Raw genomic sequence first — 20,778 nt, forward strand, 5'->3', positions numbered from 1 at the left:
TCAAAAGATCAACAATTTTATACAGGTTGTGATAAGTTTTTTTACCTTTCCTTAAACGTTTCATTATCTGTTTTCATCATTTCAGAAGTTTAAATGAATACATCTAACTGCTGCTCCCTCCACTATTGTTGTGGCTCTGTTAGCTGTCTGGCACATCTGAAGATTCCCATAATCTGACGATGTCCCTGATTTGGTTTAGGCATGTATAGTTCTATACAGCAGAATTATGTGGCACTGGAAGTCTCACTTCTTAGATGTTTGTGAGCCAGTAATAAAGGAAATTTGAATTAAGCTAGAAGTGGAGGGAGGAAATAATACTTGATTCTGATTAAACATGTTTAAGGCAAGTCATGTGCACTGCAGTAGCCTCTACCAATGGTACAACATGGAGTAGTACCAGCACTGAAAGAACAGTGAGAAGGTGAGAAATCTCTCTACAAAATAAGCCCCTTTTAGCATCCGAAAGATCAGGTATTGCTCTTAGAGGAAATGGAGACCTGTATTACGATGGATTCCTAGTGTAGTGTTAATCTAAAAATGTCCCTTTATTACTGTGTTCCATAAAAAACACTGATGTCCTTTTTTCTAGTTAATTCCAGAATAAAAATCATAATATAAAAGGAGACAGCTTTTGCTTAGTTTGTTTTGTTGTATCTTGTCTCCAGCCTACCAGATGTCTGAGGCTTCGGGTTGTGGACAGAAACATATATTCCTATTTATTTATGCAGAGGGAGAGTACAACTCTCCAGCTACTTCAAATGATCTATGTGTAGCTTGATGCACAAGACTTGTTTTGACACTCGTGATGAATGTTTGTAACTATTTGAATTTCATGTCTTATCTCATCTGAAATGCCAGATTGCCTGTGGCTATCTCTAAGGCCAATGTAACTTCAGTTTCTGTTACAACAGTTGACAAGAAGTGCATCGCAACATGTTAAATATATTAAAGGGTGCAGGGAAACTGCAGGTGTGGAATTTTCAAATACTTTTTTTTTTTGATTCAAGATTGTTTTAAAAACCAGGTTTGTGCTTTGATCAGAAGGAAAGGACTTAGTGGCTTTAAGGGCTTGTGTAGCCTTAGTATATGCCTTGGTAAGCTTAAAACTATTTGTTCACCACAAATAAGTTTTGAAAAGCATCTTTTCTGTTAAAGCTTGTAATGGTTTAAGACACTGAAATAGCTGAAGTTACATGTAAGTCACTGATGAGCTGGAGTGCATGGAGCTCCCCTGAGCATGGGTGAGGAGCCACTGAGAGCTTATGGGTCAGGATTAAAGTGAGCGCAGGGACAGGGGACATTATAGTGGGGGTCTGCTACAGGCCACCCGACCAGGGAGACTGAGGGGATGAGGCCTCTACAGACAGACAGGAGCAGCCTCACATTCACAAGCTCTGGCCCTCATGGGGGACTGCAACCACCCTGATATCTGTTGGAGGGACAACACAGCAGGGCACAAGCAATCCAGGAGGTTCCTGGAATGCATCGATGATAACTTCCTTCTCCAAGTGATAGAGGAGCCAAAGAGGAGAGGTGCCATGCTGGACCTTGCTCTCGCCAACAAGGATGGGTTGGTAGGGGATGTGAAGCTTGACAGCAGCCTTGGCTGAGGTGACCATGAAATGGTGGAGTTCAAGATCCTCAGGGCAGCGAAGAGGATGCACACCAAGCTCACTACCCTGGACTTCAGGAGAGCAGACTTTGGCCTTTTCAGGGACCTGTTTGGTAGATACCACAGGATAAAGTCCTGGAGGGAAGAGGGGCCCAAGACAGCTGGTTAGTATTCAAGGGTCACCTCCTCAAAGCCCAGGAGTGATGCATCCCAACAAAGAGGAAGTCAGGCAAAAACGCCCGGAGGCTTGCATGGATGAACGAGGAGCTCCTGGGCAAACTCAAACACAGGAAGGAAGACTGCAGAGAGTGGAAGTGAGGGCGGATAGCCTGGGAGGAATACAGAGAAACTGTCCGAGCAGCCAGGGATCAGGTTAGGAAAGTGAAAGCCCTGATAGAATTAAATCTTGCTGGGGATGTCAAGGGCAACAAGAAAAGCTTCTGTAGGTACATCAGTGGTAAAAAAAAAAAAAGCTAGGAAAAATGTGGGTCCCCTCTGGAATGAAACAGGCGACCTGGTTACCCAGGATATGGAGAAGGTTGAGGTACTCAACAAATTTTTTGCCTCAGTCTTCACTGGCAAGGGCTCCAGCCACACCGCCCAAGTGGCAGAAGGCAAAGGCAGGACTGGGAGAATGAAGAATCGCCCACTGTAGGAGAAGATCAGGTTCGAGACCATCAAAGAAACCTGAAGGTGCACAAGTCTGTGGGACCTGATGAGATGCATCCGCGGGTCCTGAGGGGACTGGCCGACAAAGTGGCTAAGTCACTGTTCATCACATTTGAGAAGTCCTGGCAGTCCAGTGAAGTTCCCACTGACTGGAAAAGGGGGAGCATAACCCCCATTTTTAAAAAGGGAAAAAAGGAAGAGCCAGGGAACTACAGGCCAGTCAGTCTCACCTCTGTGCCTGGCAAGATCACAGAGCAGATCCTCCTGGAAACTATGCTCAGGGACATGGAAAATGAGGCGATTGATATGGCAGAGAATGGATTGACAGCAGCCCTGAGGAGAAGGACTTGGGGGATGTTGGGGAACAAGAACCTTGACATGACCCAGCAACGTGCACTCGCAGCCCAGAAAGCCAACCGTGTCCTGGGCTGCGTCCCCAGCAGCGTGACCAGCAGGTCGAGGGAGGGGATTCTGCCCCTCTGCTCTGGTGAGACCCCCCTGCAGTGCTGCATCCAGCTCGGCGGTCCCCAGCACAAGAAGGACATGGAGCTGTTGGAGCCAGGCCAGAGGAGGCCATGGAGATGATCCGAGGGCTGAAGACAGGCTGAGAGAGTTGGGGTGGTTCAGCCTGGAGAAGAGAAGGCTCCGGGGAGACCTTAGAGCCCCTTCCAGTCCCTGCAGGGGCTACAGGGAAGCTGGAGAGGGGCTGGTGACAAGGGCAGGGAGTGCCAGGCCAAGGGGGAATGGCCTGAAGCTGCAGGAGGGGAGATGGAGATGGGATGTGAGGCAGAAATCCTTCCCTGTGAGGGTGCTGAGGCCCTGGCACAGGTTGCCCAGAGAAGCTGTGGCTGCCCCTGGCTCCCTGGCAGGGTTCAAGGCCAGGTTGGATGGGGCTTTGGGCAACCTGGGCTAGTGGAGGGTGTCCCTGCCCATGGCAGGGGTGGCACTGGGTGGGCTGTAAGGTCCCTTCAACCCAAACCATGCTGGGATTCTGTGATTCTATAACCGTCTTATAGATGTAAATGTTTGGCAGGTTTTGATGGGAAATAACTTGTCTTCTGGGTACGGTCTCATTCTACTCAATCATGCTTGCCTTTTTTTCCCTGGAAGTGAGCTTGTGCTGAAGTTTCCCATGCAGCTCAGCTGCAGGGAATGAGGCTTTTTTTGGCTGGTGGAGAAAGATGCTTACAACATAGCCTTGCATGCTGAGTTTATGGTTAAACTCTTGAGAGACTGCTAAATCGGCACTTGCCATATCATGTGTATGGTCAGATGATAAACTTTGTAGGGCCTGATCTGCAGGCCAAAAATTAGAAGAAATTAATCTAAAGGTTTGAGATGGTTGCAGTGGGTCTTGAGAGTATTATTTAGAAACATTATTGTTCAGAGAAGAGAATAGATGTTGTTTTTCTAAAAACTGCTTTTCAGTATTTAGTTTCTGCTTTGTTCTTTTTTTCTTTTTCAAGGACTATCGGACAAAGCCCTTTTGCTGCAGTGCATGTCCATTTTCCTCGAAGTTCTTTTCAGCATACAAAAGCCACTTCCGGAATGTTCATAGTGAAGACTTTGAAAATAGGATTCTCCTTAATTGTCCTTACTGTACTTTCAATGCGGACAAAAAGACTTTGGAAACGCACATTAAAATATTTCATGCTCCAAATGCCAATACACCGAGTGGAGGCATCAGCACTTTTAAAGATAAAAACAAACATGATAGCCTTAAACCTAAGCAGGCTGACAGTGTAGAACAAGCTGTTTATTACTGTAAGAAGTGCACTTACCGAGATCCTCTGTATGAAATAGTTAGAAAGCACATTTACAGGGAACACTTTCAGCATGTTGCCGCTCCTTACGTAGCGAAGGGAGGTGAGAAGTCACTCAATGGTGCAGTTCCGTTAAGTTCCAGTACCCGAGAGGAGGGTAGTGTTCACTGCAAACGATGCCTTTTTATGCCGAAGTCATACGAAGCTTTAGTACAGCATGTTATCGAAGACCACGAACGTATAGGATATCAGGTGACAGCAATGATAGGTCACACTAACGTCGTGGTTCCGAGATCTAAACCTTTGATGCTAATAGCTCCAAAACCACAGGATAAAAAGCCTATGGGGCTCCCTCAGAGGATGGGTCCCCTTTCCCCTGGAAGTGTTCGATCTCTTTCGTCGCAACAGATGATGAACAGACTCACTATACCAAAGCCTACATTGAATTCCACCGGAGTGAATATGATGTCAAATGTTCACCTACAACAAAACAATTACGGAGTCAAATCAGTACCGCCGAGTTACGTTGGCCAGCCAGGGGGAAGGCTAAACTTAAGTGGCAACGCACCGGTTTCTATCTCGCAGCAATCGCAAACAATGAAACAGTTCTCAGCAAGTGGAAACGGAAGGCCTTACACTCTTGGAGGGGAACAGAGATCACAGGCCTCGGCAAGATATTCTCTGCAGTCTGCCAATTCGTCTTCTCTTTCATCAGCTCAGCTGAAACAGACGTCATTATCTCAGTCGCAGGCAGCTTCAAGAGTATTAGGTCAGTCTGGTTCGAAATCTCCTGTAGCTGCTACAGGTCCTTCCACTGTCAATACATCATCCACGCAGAAGTGGAAAATCTGTACAATCTGTAACGAGCTGTTTCCTGAAAATGTGTATAGTGTCCACTTTGAAAAGGAGCACAAGGCTGAAAAGGTGCCTGCAGTAGCTAACTATATAATGAAAATTCACAATTTCACTAGCAAATGTCTATACTGTAATCGCTATTTACCCACTGATACATTGCTTAATCATATGTTAATACATGGTCTGTCTTGTCCGTATTGCCGTTCAACCTTCAATGATGTCGAAAAGATGGCTGCTCACATGCGAATGGTTCATGTTGATGAAGAAATGGGACCTAAAACTGATTCCACTCTAACCTTTGATTTGACATTGCAGCAGGGTAGTCACACGAACATACATCTTCTTGTAACCACCTACAACCTGAGAGATGCTCCTGCTGAATCCGTAGCTTACCATGCTCAGAATACTCCCCCAGTTCCTCCAAAACCACAGCCGAAAATCCAGGAGAAGTCCGATGTACCTGTAAAAAGCTCGCCACAAGCAGCAGTTCCCTACAAAAAAGACGTGGGGAAAACTCTCTGTCCTCTGTGCTTCTCAATCCTAAAAGGACCCATCTCTGATGCACTTGCACATCATCTACGGGAGAGGCATCAAGTAATTCAGACAGTTCATCCGGTTGAGAAAAAGCTCACCTACAAGTGCATTCATTGCCTCGGTGTCTATACTAGTAACATGACTGCCTCAACTATAACGCTGCACCTTGTTCACTGCAGAGGCGTTGGGAAGACCCAGAACGGCCAGGACAAAGGTACTTCGTCATCTCGGCTAGGCCAGTCTCCGGCTGTAGCACCGGTCAAACGTACTTACGAACACATGGAATTCTCGCTAATGAAGAAAAGGAAAATGGATGATGACGACTCCCCCTCTGCCTTTGAGGAAAAGCCTGAAGAACCTGTAGTTCTAGCATTGGACCCCAAGGGTCATGAAGATGATTCCTATGAAGCCAGGAAAACATTTCTTACAAAGTATTTTAATAAGCAACCATATCCCACTAGGAGAGAGATTGAAAAGTTGGCTGCCAGTTTGTGGCTATGGAAATCTGATATTGCATCTCATTTTAGTAACAAAAGGAAGAAATGCGTTAGAGATTGTGAAAAATACAAACCTGGTGTGCTGCTTGGTTTCAATATGAAAGAGTTAAACAAGGTTAAACACGAAATGGATTTTGATGCAGAATGGCTGTTTGAAAACCATGATGAAAAGAATTCCAGAGTCAATGTTAGTAAGACTGTTGATAAAAAGATAAACTTAGAAAAAGACAATGACAGTTCCTCAGACAGCTATGAAAATATAGAAGAGGAATACAATGAAAGCGGTAGTCCATTTGGTCAGCCTATTTCTGACATTGGTGGGAAAACCTCTTCTGATAGCATAGTGGAGAACCCAGAGGACAGCATATCCAAGGAAATCATTGAAGAAACTACATTGCAGTCTCCAGAGAAGTCTGATCAAAAACCAGAGGAAAGCTCTAAATACGAAGAGATTATTTCTGCTGAAGAACCAACAAAACTGGTAGGTGATGTTTCAGATAGCGAAGGTGATCAGGATGATCAAGATGATGCTGTTGAATGGAAAGATGGAGCGTCGCAGTCTGAAAGTGGGCCTGGTTCTCAGCAGGCTTCTGATTTTGAAGATAATACATCGGAAGTAAAACCAGAAGTGTGGACAGATGAATCCTCCCAAAGTGAAGATGTTGGTAGCAGTAAACCGACTGTTGAGACAAAAGGGGGTGGATCTGAAAGTGATGAAGAACAGTCAAAGTGGAAGAATCGTTCCTATGGAAAAGTAGAAGAGTTTTGGTCTAAGGACCAGTCACAATGGAAAAATACGTCAGAGATTGAGGAGAGCTTGTCAAATCAGCAGATGGAATGGCAGAATAGCACAATTGACAGCGAGGACGGAGATCAGTTTGACAGTGTGACTGACAGCGTAGCAGAACCAATGCACAGCAGTCTAACTGGTGTGGAGCTGAGTAGCCAGCAAGCATAAGCTGCTCGAGTCCCAAGCGTCAGCAATAGGATCCAGTCTACAGCTGTCTAACCCCCTTCATTTCGGTATGACTGCTACGCTTAAGTTCTAACTGGTACTGCCTTTCGAGTGCTAGGTCATGGTGGGTGGTGGTTGTGGCCACTGTTAACTCCAGCGGTTATTTAAGATGATCTTTAAGGTCCCTTCCAACCCAAAGCATTCTATGATTTGAGGATGCTGTTGGCTGATCTTGTCTGAGAATACCTGCTGGGATGAGCACAGTGACTTACTGTGAACAGATAAGCTGGTGGCTCCAGAATACACACGGAGAAAAGCAGAGGTTTATTTTATCTGCATTTTCAACACCCATTTCACTCTTGTACATGTTCAGTTGTATGTCTTTTTAAACATGACCCTTTTTCACATGGTAGTGTAGGGCCAACCATCCAAGCTACCAGTTCAACGTGTATAGTAGACTATGGGGAAATTGATTTTTTTTTCATGTATCATTCTGAATAGTTGAAATGTATATTTGTACAGTCTTTTAGACCTATTCAAGTGAAGCTTATGAAATTGTTCTTGTGTACTCATCATAGATTTGTTTCTCTTTTTTAGTGTTGCCCTGCTGTGTAATAAATGCTGTATCTAGTTTACCTAGCAAAAGCTTGAAACTGCTATAGTATGAATTTTGACAAACTTAGTTTTTGCACATAACCTTGTACAATCTCAAAACAGAGGCCAGCAACATAAAAAATATATCTGGACTCTATTGTATTATAGAATTTTCTTGTTCTGAATATCCTTGACATTACAACTGATGACAAACGTATTTCAGAGCCATTTTCTGAAATCTTTTAAGCTAAAAAAGAAAAATCACATGCAAGAAACGAGTTTGCAGCTACTAATTTTGACACCTTTTAGATCTGTATAAAAGTGTATTGTGTTGAAGCAGCACACTGAAACAAAAGTGCTGTGTTTTGGATATTTAGTTTTATCTTTAGTTAACACCAAACAAGGTGTTGTATTCATTTATACCATCTAATATATGACACACTGTTGTAGTATGTATAATTTTGTGATCTTTATTTCCCTTTGTATTCTTCATTTAAGCATCTAAATAAATTGCTGTATTGTGCTTAATGTAAATATTTGCTTTATTACATGCAAGTGCTACATTCCTGTTTGGTAAATCCCACTTTGCTATGTTCATTCCTTTTTTTCTTTTCTCCCCCCCCCCCCCCAAGTGCTCCACAGCTGTGCTGGGGCAGGCATGTTTAGTACTTTCTTACCAAATAGACTGATCTCCTTCAAGGATATTGAAAAATCCTTCAAAAGGTAACTTTGGCTGAATTTCTCTTTATTGTTTAGTGTTCCAGAACACTAATTTATAAATAGGATTGTAGCGATTTGCTTGTTCTGCATCCTGGAGAAACGACGTCTATGCATCACTTGCATTTTTCATCCCTTTGTACTCATATGAATGAAGATCACTTTCACATATTAAAAAGTTATCCAGAACCATGTGTCTCTCTGAAGCACTACGTATTGAGGGTAAATAACAGCGAAGGTGTTTGAATACTTATATTTAAACATGAAGGAGCATGCCTTGTGAGCTACAGATTTGGTTTGGCTTTGGAGAAGAAACAATTTGAATACTGAAACTACTGTTAAAATTTGTGATAGGTTTGGTCAAACCAGCCCTGCATTTTGGCAAGTGTGTGGTACAACAGAGAGCTGCATAACCAAAAGCTCATTGAGACAATTTACTGGAGGCAATCTAATTATGATGAGAAAACTATTCTTAATTAGAGTGATAAGTTTGATTTAGGCATATGTCTCATAAATATCAGAGTACCTACTTTTTGATAGAAGAACTAAATTGACCTGTGAAGTTTTTGTTAATGTTGTAAAGGAGAGACCAGTTCTGTGGGTTTGAACATTTTTAAACAGCAAAACCGTTTCACAGAGATCACAAGAAAACCTTTCGGTATCTCTGTAGCAGTCTTGGGTAGGTACAAACCATACTTTCCACTAGTATAAGGAAGAAACCACTATATACGCCAAAGATGAGAAAATGTGTACTCTCTCATGTTCTGCAGCTTAACCTGTGCTGCTGGCACTCCAAGGCTTGTTGAACTACGGATGTGTGCGAAGCCATGGCTGAAAACTGTTACCTTCCAGTGAAGATGGTTTAGATTTGTCTTGTACTTTTTCCCTTCTGCTTTTTTTAACTCTGAGGAGTAGAAGTTGGACTGGCTCCCAATTACACACTCAAGCGGTAGAAGATACACTTTAAGAACAAGACAGGGAAAATACTTTTGGCATTTGCATCAGCGAAAGAGCTCCTTGTGTTTCTCTGCCTTAAGAGAAAACTTGAGCCTCAACTCATTTTGTTAGCAAGTTTTCTGAACTATTTCATTGAAAAATAATTTTTCAGTAAGTCAGGTGAGAGTTTGTTAACTACCACTTACTTATAAAAGTTTAGTTTACTGAGATCCACTCAGTAGTGGCTGAGTTTTTTTCCCAATGAAACAGGCACTCATGCCTTTCTCCCTCCATAGGCTGCTGTGTTTTACAGGAGGCTACTGTCTGAAAACTTAAGACATTTCAGAATTTGTTTTGTGTCATTTCAGCTAGGCTTTAAGGGATTTTACAGATATATTTTTTTTAAAAAAAAAACCTTAATCCAACAGTTTAGTACAACCTTTATCTATTAAGCAATGAAATAAAAAAAAAATCAGATATCATCATTTGAATCTGTATTGTATTTGCCTCAATATCTGGCAAGGTTAATTTAATATTAATGAGCTCTCCAGTTAAGTCAGATTTCCAAATTCTGAGCTCCTGGTTGTAGTCAGTGACTAGTAAGCCTGTGACATAGGAACTCTCTGGAAGTGTTTCATTTGCCAGAAAAGTCCATGATAGGAAATACCTTTTTATATAGTGATTAAATTAAAGGTCTTGCACAAAAAAAGTCTGTCTTACCAGGAATATCAATAACGATTGAGGGTGGTTGTTTTAAGTTTTGGCATAAAACTTTCTAGTATTTCAAACAAGTTACTTTTCAAATCTGGATTTTAGCCTAGGCGAGAATTCCTTTCTAGATTCAAGGCTAATGCATTTTTGAGGCAGTCAAAAAGCAGAAGAGGTAAATGGCCCAATAAAACAAGGGCCCTTAAACCCAGTTTGTGTAATCTTAACGTATCACACCATTGTAATTGTATGAGGTGGCAGTTACCCAGCTGTCACAGCTGTTCCTGAAGTTCTAGAGCAGAACTCCAGCAACACGCTGGCTGTGCCGCAGAGGTGCCGCTCAAGCAGACGTTTAAATTCTGCTCTCTGCAGTGGGAGACTGACAACAGCAGTCCATCCAGGCTTCGGCCAGCACACCAGAGTAGAAAGACCTTTGAGACTCTTCTCCAAAGAGTTTGTTTCAGCCAGTTTACCTGAACTGAGGCAAAGTGTATTCTCCATCCTAAAGACGCTCTCTGACATCTAACGGGTCCACCAGCTGAGAACGAAGCAGGAGGTTAGGGGCATACGCACCATTTCTAGCCACAAGACAGCTTTGTACAACAAGAACTCTTCCAGAGCGCGTGTGAGCTGTAGTTTGACTTCTGATGAATACCTGAGACTGCAGGGACAGTCAGGTCGTTAAGGGTAGCTGCGTTTTTACCTGACGCTTTATTTCTATGGGTGTTCGCACGGGCTTGCAGTAACTCCTGTTTTGAAGCGCTGTTCATCGCACTGACCTGCAGCTGAGAGAGAGCGCTTCAACAAGTAGTGTTCCTCCTCCTCTTAGTACAGTCCTCTCCTTCCACCCACCTCGCTCCCTGCAGTGCTTACTGCCCATAAGCTTTCCTCCAAACTAAATGGCTATTTTCCAGCAGGGACGGACAGACAGCTTTTGCTGAATTCCTAATTTTCATACACGGAACTCACACTTGATCTCGGCCTTTTCCTTCAGGATCTACGCTAGGATTTCTACTCATTCAAAACCTTTTACGTGATAGTGCAGAAATACCTGCATTGACGTTTTATTTCACAAGCTCTTAATCTTACTGAAAGTCCAAGTGACATTTAATGCTGCCATCCTCTGTTCAGCAGTAACATTTCCGTAGCAAGAACTTGCCAGTTAGTATTTGACCCTTTGACATGTGTTTTCACAACAGAAACCTGGATATTCACCCAGTATTTTTATAGGAAAACTACCATTCTTACCCCCAAGAATGTGGTAGGTTTGAAATATCCACTAATACAGTTACAGTAATCAGTTTACCATTTTGTAGTACATATATTTCATACACTGCTATGGTATTAAAACAAGTTTATTTCCATTTTTATCAGAGCCAAAAGAATTCAGGAATGTGTTGTGTGTACTGTCTCTTCATTTCTCTTAATAAAGAAGCTGATATTTGGATAAACAGGGTGGTATAACCAGGAGTGTTTTGTTCCTTTCGTAACTAATTTGCCTCTCTATAATACCAGCTTGTTCATAATAATCCGTTACAGTAACCTGCACTGCAGGGGCGGAAACGTTGACTAGGTCTGTCTTCTATTGCTTTATATTTTAATTCAACTTTATCTTCCATCATCAGTCCCACTAATAAATATGAAAAGGTTGAGTTCATTTATTTCTGCATCAGAAAAGCATTGGTCTCCATGGTTACTCAAAGCCATGTAGCTTTACTTTCACCATAAGCTTTTTTTTTCCCCTTTACAGAATTTGCATTGGGTCTTCCATCCTGAGTTTTTCCAAAGGTATTTTTAAAACAAGAGCATTTATTTCTATTTCTCCATATTGTACTGTATGCAAAGCCAATCATCTGAAAAGTCATAAAACCTTGTTCCTTATTCAAAGAACTGAGCAGTTTTTCTTTTCCTAGACCTATTTTGCAGTCAAACAAAACAAAAAGGAAAAAAAAAATCCTCCAGGTGGGGAGCTGAACTCTGCTCTTCCTGGTCCTGGTCACATAGCACCTTCATTACAAAATTGCACATCCAAAGGTCTGTAATGGCTTTGCAGAAAGTTTATTTACACCATTCAAGTTATGTTACACAACAGCTTTTAGAACCCTACTCCTGGTTTGAAATAAAGTGCTGGAAGCTTCAGCCACGTGCAGTTTACTGAATGTTAAAATTCTGACATTGATCTCATGTTCTCTTGTGAAATCTGAACATTTGTGAAGCTGGCAGTATTAGCGCATTACTTACCGGTTTTAACATGCTATACTACAGCATCAACCTTCTGATCATTTTAAGTATGAAAATGAAGGTAAACAAAGTGAGGTTTTGTACATTTTCTTCATTGGTTTCGGAAGCTTATCGATTAAGTGCAAACTACTGTGATCAAATCTTAGAATAAATGTTCCAGCCTCCGTATAGCTACCATACGATCAGAAATTTTTAGCTTCCCTTAGAGATGCTAGCCAAATGTCATAAAATATGAATCATAAACTCAGGCAGCCTTTCCTAAAAACCTTTTGCTAGTCGAAAACTAATTACTTTGATACTTTGTACCTACATAGTTCATAGGAAAAAAGTCTTCAGTTCGGTAGAGTTTTGGCAGGTCTCGGGAGCATGCTGCTGATAGAGGATGTCTCTGAAAGAAGAACAGGACAGAAATTAATCTTGTTAAAGGACAGGAAATTACACGTCAAGGAGTTGACCACGTGAAAGAGACGGGGCAGGGAGAGGAACTGAAGTTACTTTCCAACAGAAGGTAATTGGCTCTGTAAACAATGCGGAAAATGTAAAGTTTTTTATGTTCACACCTGATTCTGCAGACTTTGCAATCATCTTGGATAATAGCAAAGAGATAAAAATAGAGTACAACACAGGGGAAATCAGTTGTAAAGCACAGAAAAACGCAAATGAATTAGTAACACTGGAAAATACTGACTACAGAAGAAATATATAGAAAAGAATTTGGTTTTGCTTCTGGGGGTTTTAAGAATTGAAATAATTGATTAATCATGAATCGAGGAGATAAAATCATTTTTCTGTAGTGCAACAATTCAAACCCCTAGCTAAAATCAGTCTCAATGGAAAATGAAGAGCCTGTCTTTCCCATGAAGCTAATGGTCTTCAGGCTCTAAACTTCACATACTTCTGGAGAATAGCTTGCTATTTAGGTGTAAACCTCACATGTATTTGTATTTAATTCTCATTCATGTGCTTCAAGCTGTGCATCTGATTACAAACATTTCTTGATAGTATCCACTGCTAATTCTTTGGAATACGTACTGGCTCTCCATATACATCTAGGCACAACTTAAGAAGTAAGTATCCATTTATACTACGAGCTAGGGACTGGCCACCGAAGCTGCGTTGCTGTGCTGACACTGTCAGAACAGGCAGGATGGAGGGGGCTTCTGCTGACAAACTTTAGATTTCACATCTCGGGGATCAATACCATGTTCTCAGAGAAGGGCACTTGCGATTCGAATATACAAACTTTGCTATGGGGAAGAAACATACTTTTAGTGATAATTGTCAACAGATGCGTGTGGTTTTCAAGTTTTTATGTGCAGACCCAAACCAAAGGGAGATGGGCTCCTTTGAATGGGCAGAATACTACATTTTTTTAAATGTCAAAGGTAAGTTTTTTTCATCTAAGATTGAAAACCAACAGTCACAGCCACTGAGTATGACCAGATGAAGAATCTGAATTGATCATGTAAGAATACTAGTGACCAGGTTCACCTCTGCAAAATAGAAGGGAGAAAAAACCCTAACCAAGGCAGCTGTAAAATAGCTAGCTGTAACAATTCACAGTGGAATACTAATATTTTCTGTATTTTCCATAAAATTAGAGAGACAGAAAAGTTAAAAATCACTCCAATTTTCAAAGCAAAATAACCTGTCCTTCATTTCTAGGGCAATATTGCCAGTGGTGATAGCAGGAGAAGACAAGGCAGGAATAGTGTTCCGAATGAGTAATGAAACCCAACGGGCTGGGTGACAATCCGTTTGCAGAAACCCCTGAGCAGAGCAGTCAAACTGCACTAAGGACACGAGCCTCTCAAACCAGCTTTGAAAGGGGACTCGTGATTTCCCACAGCTCATGAAACCACTATCCCACTCTGATTTGTAACCAGTTATTTTAGAACTGCTTATTCTTAGCACTTACTATCCAGAGTTCCTCCAAATAGCTGATGTCATGATTGCAGTGAGAATTTACTTTTTTTTTTTTTAAATCCCTGCAATAGTAATCTGCTGCTTTGATGAATAATACCTTATTAATAATACCTTATTACTTACATTGTACTACAGGTATTATGATTCATAGATATACTTAGTCCCTTCCACCCTGCAGGTACTATGATTTCTATATACCCTCTTGACGCAGGTAATTCTTTTGCGTGACTTCCTCTAACTGTGCCAGAAATACTTACAAAAGCAATGCCTCCTGTTTTACATCTACCCACACCAAACTTTCATCCAGGAACGCTCTTGTTACCAGCTTATGCTAAAGGCACTACTTCAGTCTTCATTACCTTAAAGGACAGCTGCTGAATCAATAGTACCTGCGAGGCAAAGATACCAACCCGTGCGGCTTGAGAGCGTTTTATGAGGAAGGGGTCTGAGAACAGCTTGCTTTCACAACGGCACAGATGCCACACAGGGTTAAAAGACAAGGGCATGAGGAATCTGTGCTGCGCACATCACACAGACTGAAGATGAAATAATTCCTTTGTGGTTGGGCTGCTGTGACACTTAAAGGAAAAGTGATATGGTTGCCTGCTATGGAGTGGGGGAGGAAATGGCTTGGAATTCCAAAGCCTATTAAAGTCATCAAAAGAGAAACGTTTAAGTAGTAACAAATAGCTTTTCACCTCTAGATCACTTGAGTCATGTCTGCCACAATCTAATAAAGACCAGATTACGGCCCTTAGAAAGTAGGTGCTCTCATTAGGATGGCAACTGTCCCAGGTTTGGCTGGGGTAGAGTTAATTTTCTTCCCAGTAGCCGGTACGGGGCTGTGCTTTGGATTTGTGCTGGAAACGGTGCTGATACCACAGGGATGTTTTCGTTCCTGCTGAGCGGTGCTTACACACAGTCAAGGCCTTTCTGCTCCTCACACCCCCCACCAGCGAGTAGCTGGGGGTGCACAAGGAGTTGGAGGGGACACGGCCGGGAGAGCTGACCCCCATGCCCCAAGGGACATCCCGTACCATACGGAGTCACGCTCAGCGCATAAAGCTGGGGAAGGAGGAGGAAGGGGGGACGTTCGGAGTGATGGCGTTTGTCTTCCCAAGTCACCGTTACGTGTGATGGAGCCCTGCTTTCCTGGGATGGCTGAACGCCTGCCTGCCATGGGAAGTGGGAATGAATCCCTTGGTTTGCTTTGCTCGCGTGCGTGGCTTTTGCTTTACCTGTTAAACTGTCTTTATCTCAACCCACCAGTTTTCTCACTTTTACCCTTCCGGTTCTCTCCCCCATCCTGCTGCAGGGACACTGAGCGAGCGGCCGCGTGGGGCTTGGTTGCCGGCAGGGTCAAACCACAACACATCCATACCATACCATACCATACCATACCATACCATACCATACAACCACTAGTGGCACCGACTACAGCAGTAGCTTGCTGACAGCCAAGTGGCCATAAGACTAAACTGTGTTTATGTCTAACCCAGGCTATAAAGGCCTTAGACAAGGTTCTGCCATTTCATCAGCCTCTGTGAGCACCTATGGCACCTGTTCGGTGTAAATACATAAATCCTTATTTCTCCTCTTAACTTATCTCTTAGGTCAGGCTTGAGACAGCCAAGCATAGCATAGCAAGTTTATGTCGTACCTGAAAAACACGAGCTGGAAACAGATCTCTGTTGAGATGCCATATACCCCTGTAGTCTTTGTCCCAAACTTGGGAACTATTAATTAATTTAAAGATCCAACAATGAGTGAATAAACTGAGGAAACAAAGATTAAAGGAATCATAGAGGAATTTAGCATTTGGAAGGCAGTATAACATGTTTAGATGAAGCTAGATCAAATAGTAAAATGAAAAGATTAGAACATTTGAGAGAGTTTTTGAAAAATAAAGTATGCATTACAACTCTGCACTTGCAGGCAAATAAAAGAAATGGCATGTAGAATCATGCCTGAAAGATTAAAACTTCTGGTGGCAGCTTTAGAGACTTCAGTCAGTTGCATTTTAACAGGCAGCCAAGTTATCCAGGGAGACAAGTTGTGTGACATAATATCTAAGGCACTAAAATCACCCCTTGAGAAATAGTTTGAAGCCCCTAAAAGCCAGGTCCCCAGCTGATAAAGCTAAATAGACAGGAGCAGTAAGAAGATGACCCATTTAAGAGCATAGTGGTTACTCTGACAACTGCAACCCAGCATCAGAAGAGCAAAGCCAGGTCAAAAGGTGGTCACTTACAGGTTGTATCACAGCCAGGAAACAGCTTAATTCACAGACAGTTAGATTATACCTTCTGTTGAAGAAAAATAAATGCTGGACTGAATGTGCCTGCTTGCTCAGTTTCATTTTCATAGCCAGACTTAACTCAGCCCGTACAGCGACATTACACGTAAGGCAAGTGCTCTAAGCACTGCTGATGCAGACACAAAGCATTTCCCTTCTATCCAGGTATCTACACGATGGTCCAGAAATCCACTCTGGCATTGCTTTATAACGCAGACGCAAGGCATCTACCCCTGGGGAACCACGAGCCCAGCCAGGCAAGTCATCCGCCGGTCCCTGGCTATTCTCCTTGCCAAAGAGCAGAGGAGCAGGCAGCACTTCGCCTGCCTACACATGCAATAACTACCTCTGGGGAGCAGCCAGGCCAGCGCAGGAGGTATAGTCTCTGGGGGGCAGAGGCACCGGTCCAGCCACCATGAGCCCCAGCAGAAAGGTTTGGCATCATTACAAGGATTTCGGACCCTATTCCAACAGTGTATTTATCCAGCTAATTGCAGCGTGCCTGACCATTACAGCTAAAACACTGAGCTATTTCCACAGAGAAAAGAGTGGATTACCTGAGAAAAGGAGGAGAGAGATTATTTCACATAGGGAAAAGAAGTTAACTTTCCACATGCTGTGTCCCTGGAAACTTAACTGGTAACTTGAACCTTTGGTCTTACTCGGACAGCAATCATTCCAGATCCACCACAAAAAAGAGTCTCCTTTAAGGCTACCAAATTTAAAGCCTTGGCAGTTCAACTTAGATGTATTTACAATAACTGTACTGCGGCAGTATCTCTCTGAACTGAGCTCCTGATCAATTCTGCAGCTTCAAAGCAGAGAAAGGAGCGATAATAAAATATTTTGTCCATGCTGCTGGACTGCAGTGATGACTTTGCTTTAAGTACTGTTCATGTTTCCACAGCTCCTGAATCCATTTATTTTACATTTGCTGCCTACCACCTGGCGCAACACTAATACACCTTTCCCTTGACACCAATAAACATATTTGCTCCTGTTAGTTTACTGTGAAAGACCGCCAAGCTTTCTGGAGTGGATCAGCACCACTGCGGACACCCAAAGAAAATGGAGCAGCTCAAGGAGCACTTCTCTACACAAACCTGCATCAGCAATTTCAACTCTGCTATGAAAGATAAAAGGGGATTCTTGGCTATTTGGCAATAATTATTTTTCAGATTTGGTCATTTTCACAGGTATTAATATCAATACCTAGACTGGAAATCAAAAGAGGGCAAAAACTGGAACACGTTTCTTCGGCAGCTCCAAACCCAAGCATTCTCCCTTTTTTCTGGCAAAATTTCAAAAATGAAAATTTGGATTCTTCTCAATCCTAATTTTGAATATAATTTTACATATAAATTTCTACAAAAATAGATTTAAAGTTCAACATTAAAAACTTACTTCTTAAAAACCTATCGACTGACTTTTCCAACCAGCCTTCTTTTGGATTGCTGCCAGCCCAGCGCTAGTGGACTCGAGACACACTTTTGGGAAAAATATGAATTAAAGAACCAAAATGTTCGTCATGCATCAGCTACTGATCCTGCGGTGCCAAGACAAACAAAACTCATCTCTTCGACAGCATGTGCTGGGTGAATGTGCCAGTGAAGCTGTAACACAGCATGTCATCCACACAAAGGGGAAGAAACAAGCAGCATAAAACCGGTGTTAAGGCTTATCCTCAGCTAATAGAACTTTGCAGAAGCTTCTTAAAGTTTCTCAAAGTTGTTTAGCCAGCATCAAGGAATCACCTTTTAATTAGCAACTTTGAAATAGACTGAAGATTGAAGATTAATCCTAACAATAGCCTTGCAAACTAGGCAAACACTACTACACCTTGGGAAACCAACAGGCAGCAAGTCATGGCAGAGCCCAGACTTAAATCAGGACTGACAGGGGAATTGTAGCAGAGCCTGCGGCACTGGTTTCAAACTTCGCCGCCTACAGCTGTCCTCCCCATTCCTCCCCAGAGGTTATTTTTCTCTCAGTCAGCAGAAGGAAGTGTGTCGCCACATCAGGGCCATCCTAGTTCAGTCTGGCACACTACCTTAAATCCCTGATGAAGGTAGGTTTGTACTAAGGTGCCAAAACTATTAATTGCACAAGCCAGAGTATGGGTGTAAGTTCTCCTCTCCAGGACAGGAGTGGCTTCTGTCCTAAGGCAAACAGAGGAATGTCAAACCACTCCAATTTTCAGAGTACAAGCTTCGGAGCCAAGATTTTGCTTATCTCCCATGGTGTATATATTTTACTCAGTATGACTTGCAAGAGTTGGATTCCATTTTTGACTTCGCATGCCCAGCATATGTAAAGAAATCTATCTATCTATCTATCTCAGCAATGTAAAGAAATCTATCTATCTATCTATCATTCTTTAAGCCTAGAATGTGACTGGATGAGAAGCACAAGCTGCAGAATTTTCTTCCTGAGGAAATACAAGTGTCTTTTCTGATGCTGATACCTGTGCCTACCATGAGCTGGACTCAGCTGAGCTGGACACCCACAGCACTCACAAAAATTTCCAGTTACAACCTCTGAAAATTCACTCTTTACAGAATTCTGTTTGAAGACCACCTTACCTTCCCCTTTTCCTTCAAGTCTGTGGGGTTTCTGTGGAGGCTTTGCAGATGATTATTGACTCCTGAAACAATTTTCTTATCTCTGATTGACTGACAGATTGGGGGGGGGGGGGGGAAGTTCTTCCTGTGGTGGTCCGTTACTAGTCTTCTAATTAGAGGACAATATAAACTTTGAGGCATGCTGTTTCTAAACATAAGGCAATTGGATCACTTTCTATTATTATTTATGGTCTCAAAAGCACAATAAATAGTTCACAGACTGACTGGGCAGGTTTCATTCTTAAACAGCTTATGAGGTAAATAATAAACAACAGAAATAGGAAATTTACCTATTGGAATTTACTTCATTCCCTCACCTGTTTGCTTTGTAACTCAGAAGGCACGCACCTCATCCTTCTTAGCATGATCATGTTGTCATCTCAATCATAAATCATAAGCTTTTTCTTCCTGTTGTTCTAAATACTCTGTGTAAGCACTTCAGAGCAAGGCCAATTCCATGCAAGCTCCAGAAAGCATCATACATATCCTCTTGGCTGAGATTAGTCATTAACAACAACCTTTCACTTATGACTAGAATCTCTTCAAGGGAAGGATAAATCAGGCTTCCCTTTGTGAAGTACAGTACCATGAACACATGTAAAAACAATCAAGCAGCTATTTTTATTCCATAAACAGTAACGGGATAAAGTCAAGAGAATTTAGAAAAAGCACAGGAGAAAAAAAAAAAACCAACACAAACCAACATCACCTTTTTTCCCCTCTCAATCTCTTCAGCAAAGATCTATTCAACAGCTGCAATAATGATCACTGCACAAATCAATAATCTTGCCAAAGCCATGGGAAAGTACAGTTCATTAGCTGTTTGGTAAGGAGACGGAAACACAAGGATGCAGCAGCTCTTCTCCTGCCAAGGGAGTGTGGGATGCAGAGGAGATGTGACAGCTTTGAAGAATCTCACTGCAAGATGTGTTCTCTCTAAGCGTATAGTCTAAGATTTTGTGCTTAGGCATGTTATCCACCAGGCTTTCTACTCTCCAGTGATGAATCTAGTTTCTGACTAATATAGCCATTTTCCCGATACACTCTTGCCAGAAGGAACATGTCCTTTAAAAAGGAAAGTCTGGATTTGTTTTGTTGTTGCCATTCGTGATTGGTCTGACAGCCCAAGGCTTCCTAAGGCAGACTGCCCTGCCTTCAGCACTCTGTCTCTCAATTCATTTCTGAACAAGAAGCAGTAATGTATTTGGGGCTGCTCCTCATGTGTTAATCCTCAGGAAAGCCAAAAGGGAATAGGAGTGAAAGAAAGAATGAGACAAACCATGATAAATAATAACAATAATACCTAGCATTTCTACCTGCAGAAGCACAAAGGGCACAAAGTGGCCATGTGACCTTCACAATATCCTTCTAACACAAGTATTCTCATTTTACTAGTAAGATAACTCTATGCATTCTTTGCAATGGTTTTTACTGCAAGGTCTGCTCCCAGAATTCCCAGGTCCCTGGCTAGTGGCACAATCTAAGGAAATGCATAAGACAGGAACACATCCAAACAGGGACTATTGCAGTGAGCCGATTTAAAAAAAAAAAAAAAAAAAAAGAAAAAGGCAGAAAACCCCCCCAGCAAAACCCATGGGACCAGATGGATGTATTTGAGGATGCTAAAGTTGCTGGTTCACATCATTGTGAGGCTGCTGTCAGTCATCTTAAAGGTCAGGGCAATCAGAGGAGGTTCTTGATGACTGGATAAAAGCCAAATGTCATACTTATCTTGAAGAAGGCCGAGGAGGAAGATACAGGGATCTACAGGATGTTCAACCTAACCTCAGTCCCAAAGAAAACATGCAGCAAATCCTTTTGGAATCCATTTCCAGCACTTCAAAGAAAAGGAGG

The 20,778-nt window shown here is 42.2% G+C and overlaps 2 protein-coding genes across 24 annotated transcripts in view; one reads left to right on the forward strand and one right to left on the reverse strand.

The window, feature by feature from the left end:
- The window catches only part of ADNP (activity dependent neuroprotector homeobox), a 34,916-nt gene extending 26,903 nt beyond the window's left edge, over nucleotides 1–8,013 (forward strand). For all 22 annotated transcript variants that reach the window (XM_054845589.1, XM_054845595.1, XM_054845591.1 and 19 more), the window contains one exon: nucleotides 3,748–8,013. In XM_054845589.1, coding sequence (XP_054701564.1) covers nucleotides 3,748–6,888 — 3,141 coding nt within the window. In that variant the 3' untranslated portion in view covers nucleotides 6,889–8,013. The remainder of the gene's footprint in view (nucleotides 1–3,747) is intronic.
- The window catches only part of BCAS4 (breast carcinoma amplified sequence 4), a 58,351-nt gene that overhangs the window by 3,242 nt on the left and 34,331 nt on the right, over nucleotides 1–20,778 (reverse strand). For both annotated transcript variants that reach the window (XM_054845600.1, XM_054845599.1), the window contains exons 4-5: nucleotides 12,392–12,469; nucleotides 10,544–10,625 (exon numbers count right to left, since the gene is read on the reverse strand). In XM_054845600.1, coding sequence (XP_054701575.1) covers nucleotides 10,544–10,625; nucleotides 12,392–12,469 — 160 coding nt within the window. The remainder of the gene's footprint in view (nucleotides 1–10,543; nucleotides 10,626–12,391; nucleotides 12,470–20,778) is intronic.

Source organism: Grus americana, chromosome 17, assembly GCF_028858705.1.
Source record: "Grus americana isolate bGruAme1 chromosome 17, bGruAme1.mat, whole genome shotgun sequence".
Lineage (NCBI taxonomy): Eukaryota > Metazoa > Chordata > Aves > Gruiformes > Gruidae > Grus > Grus americana.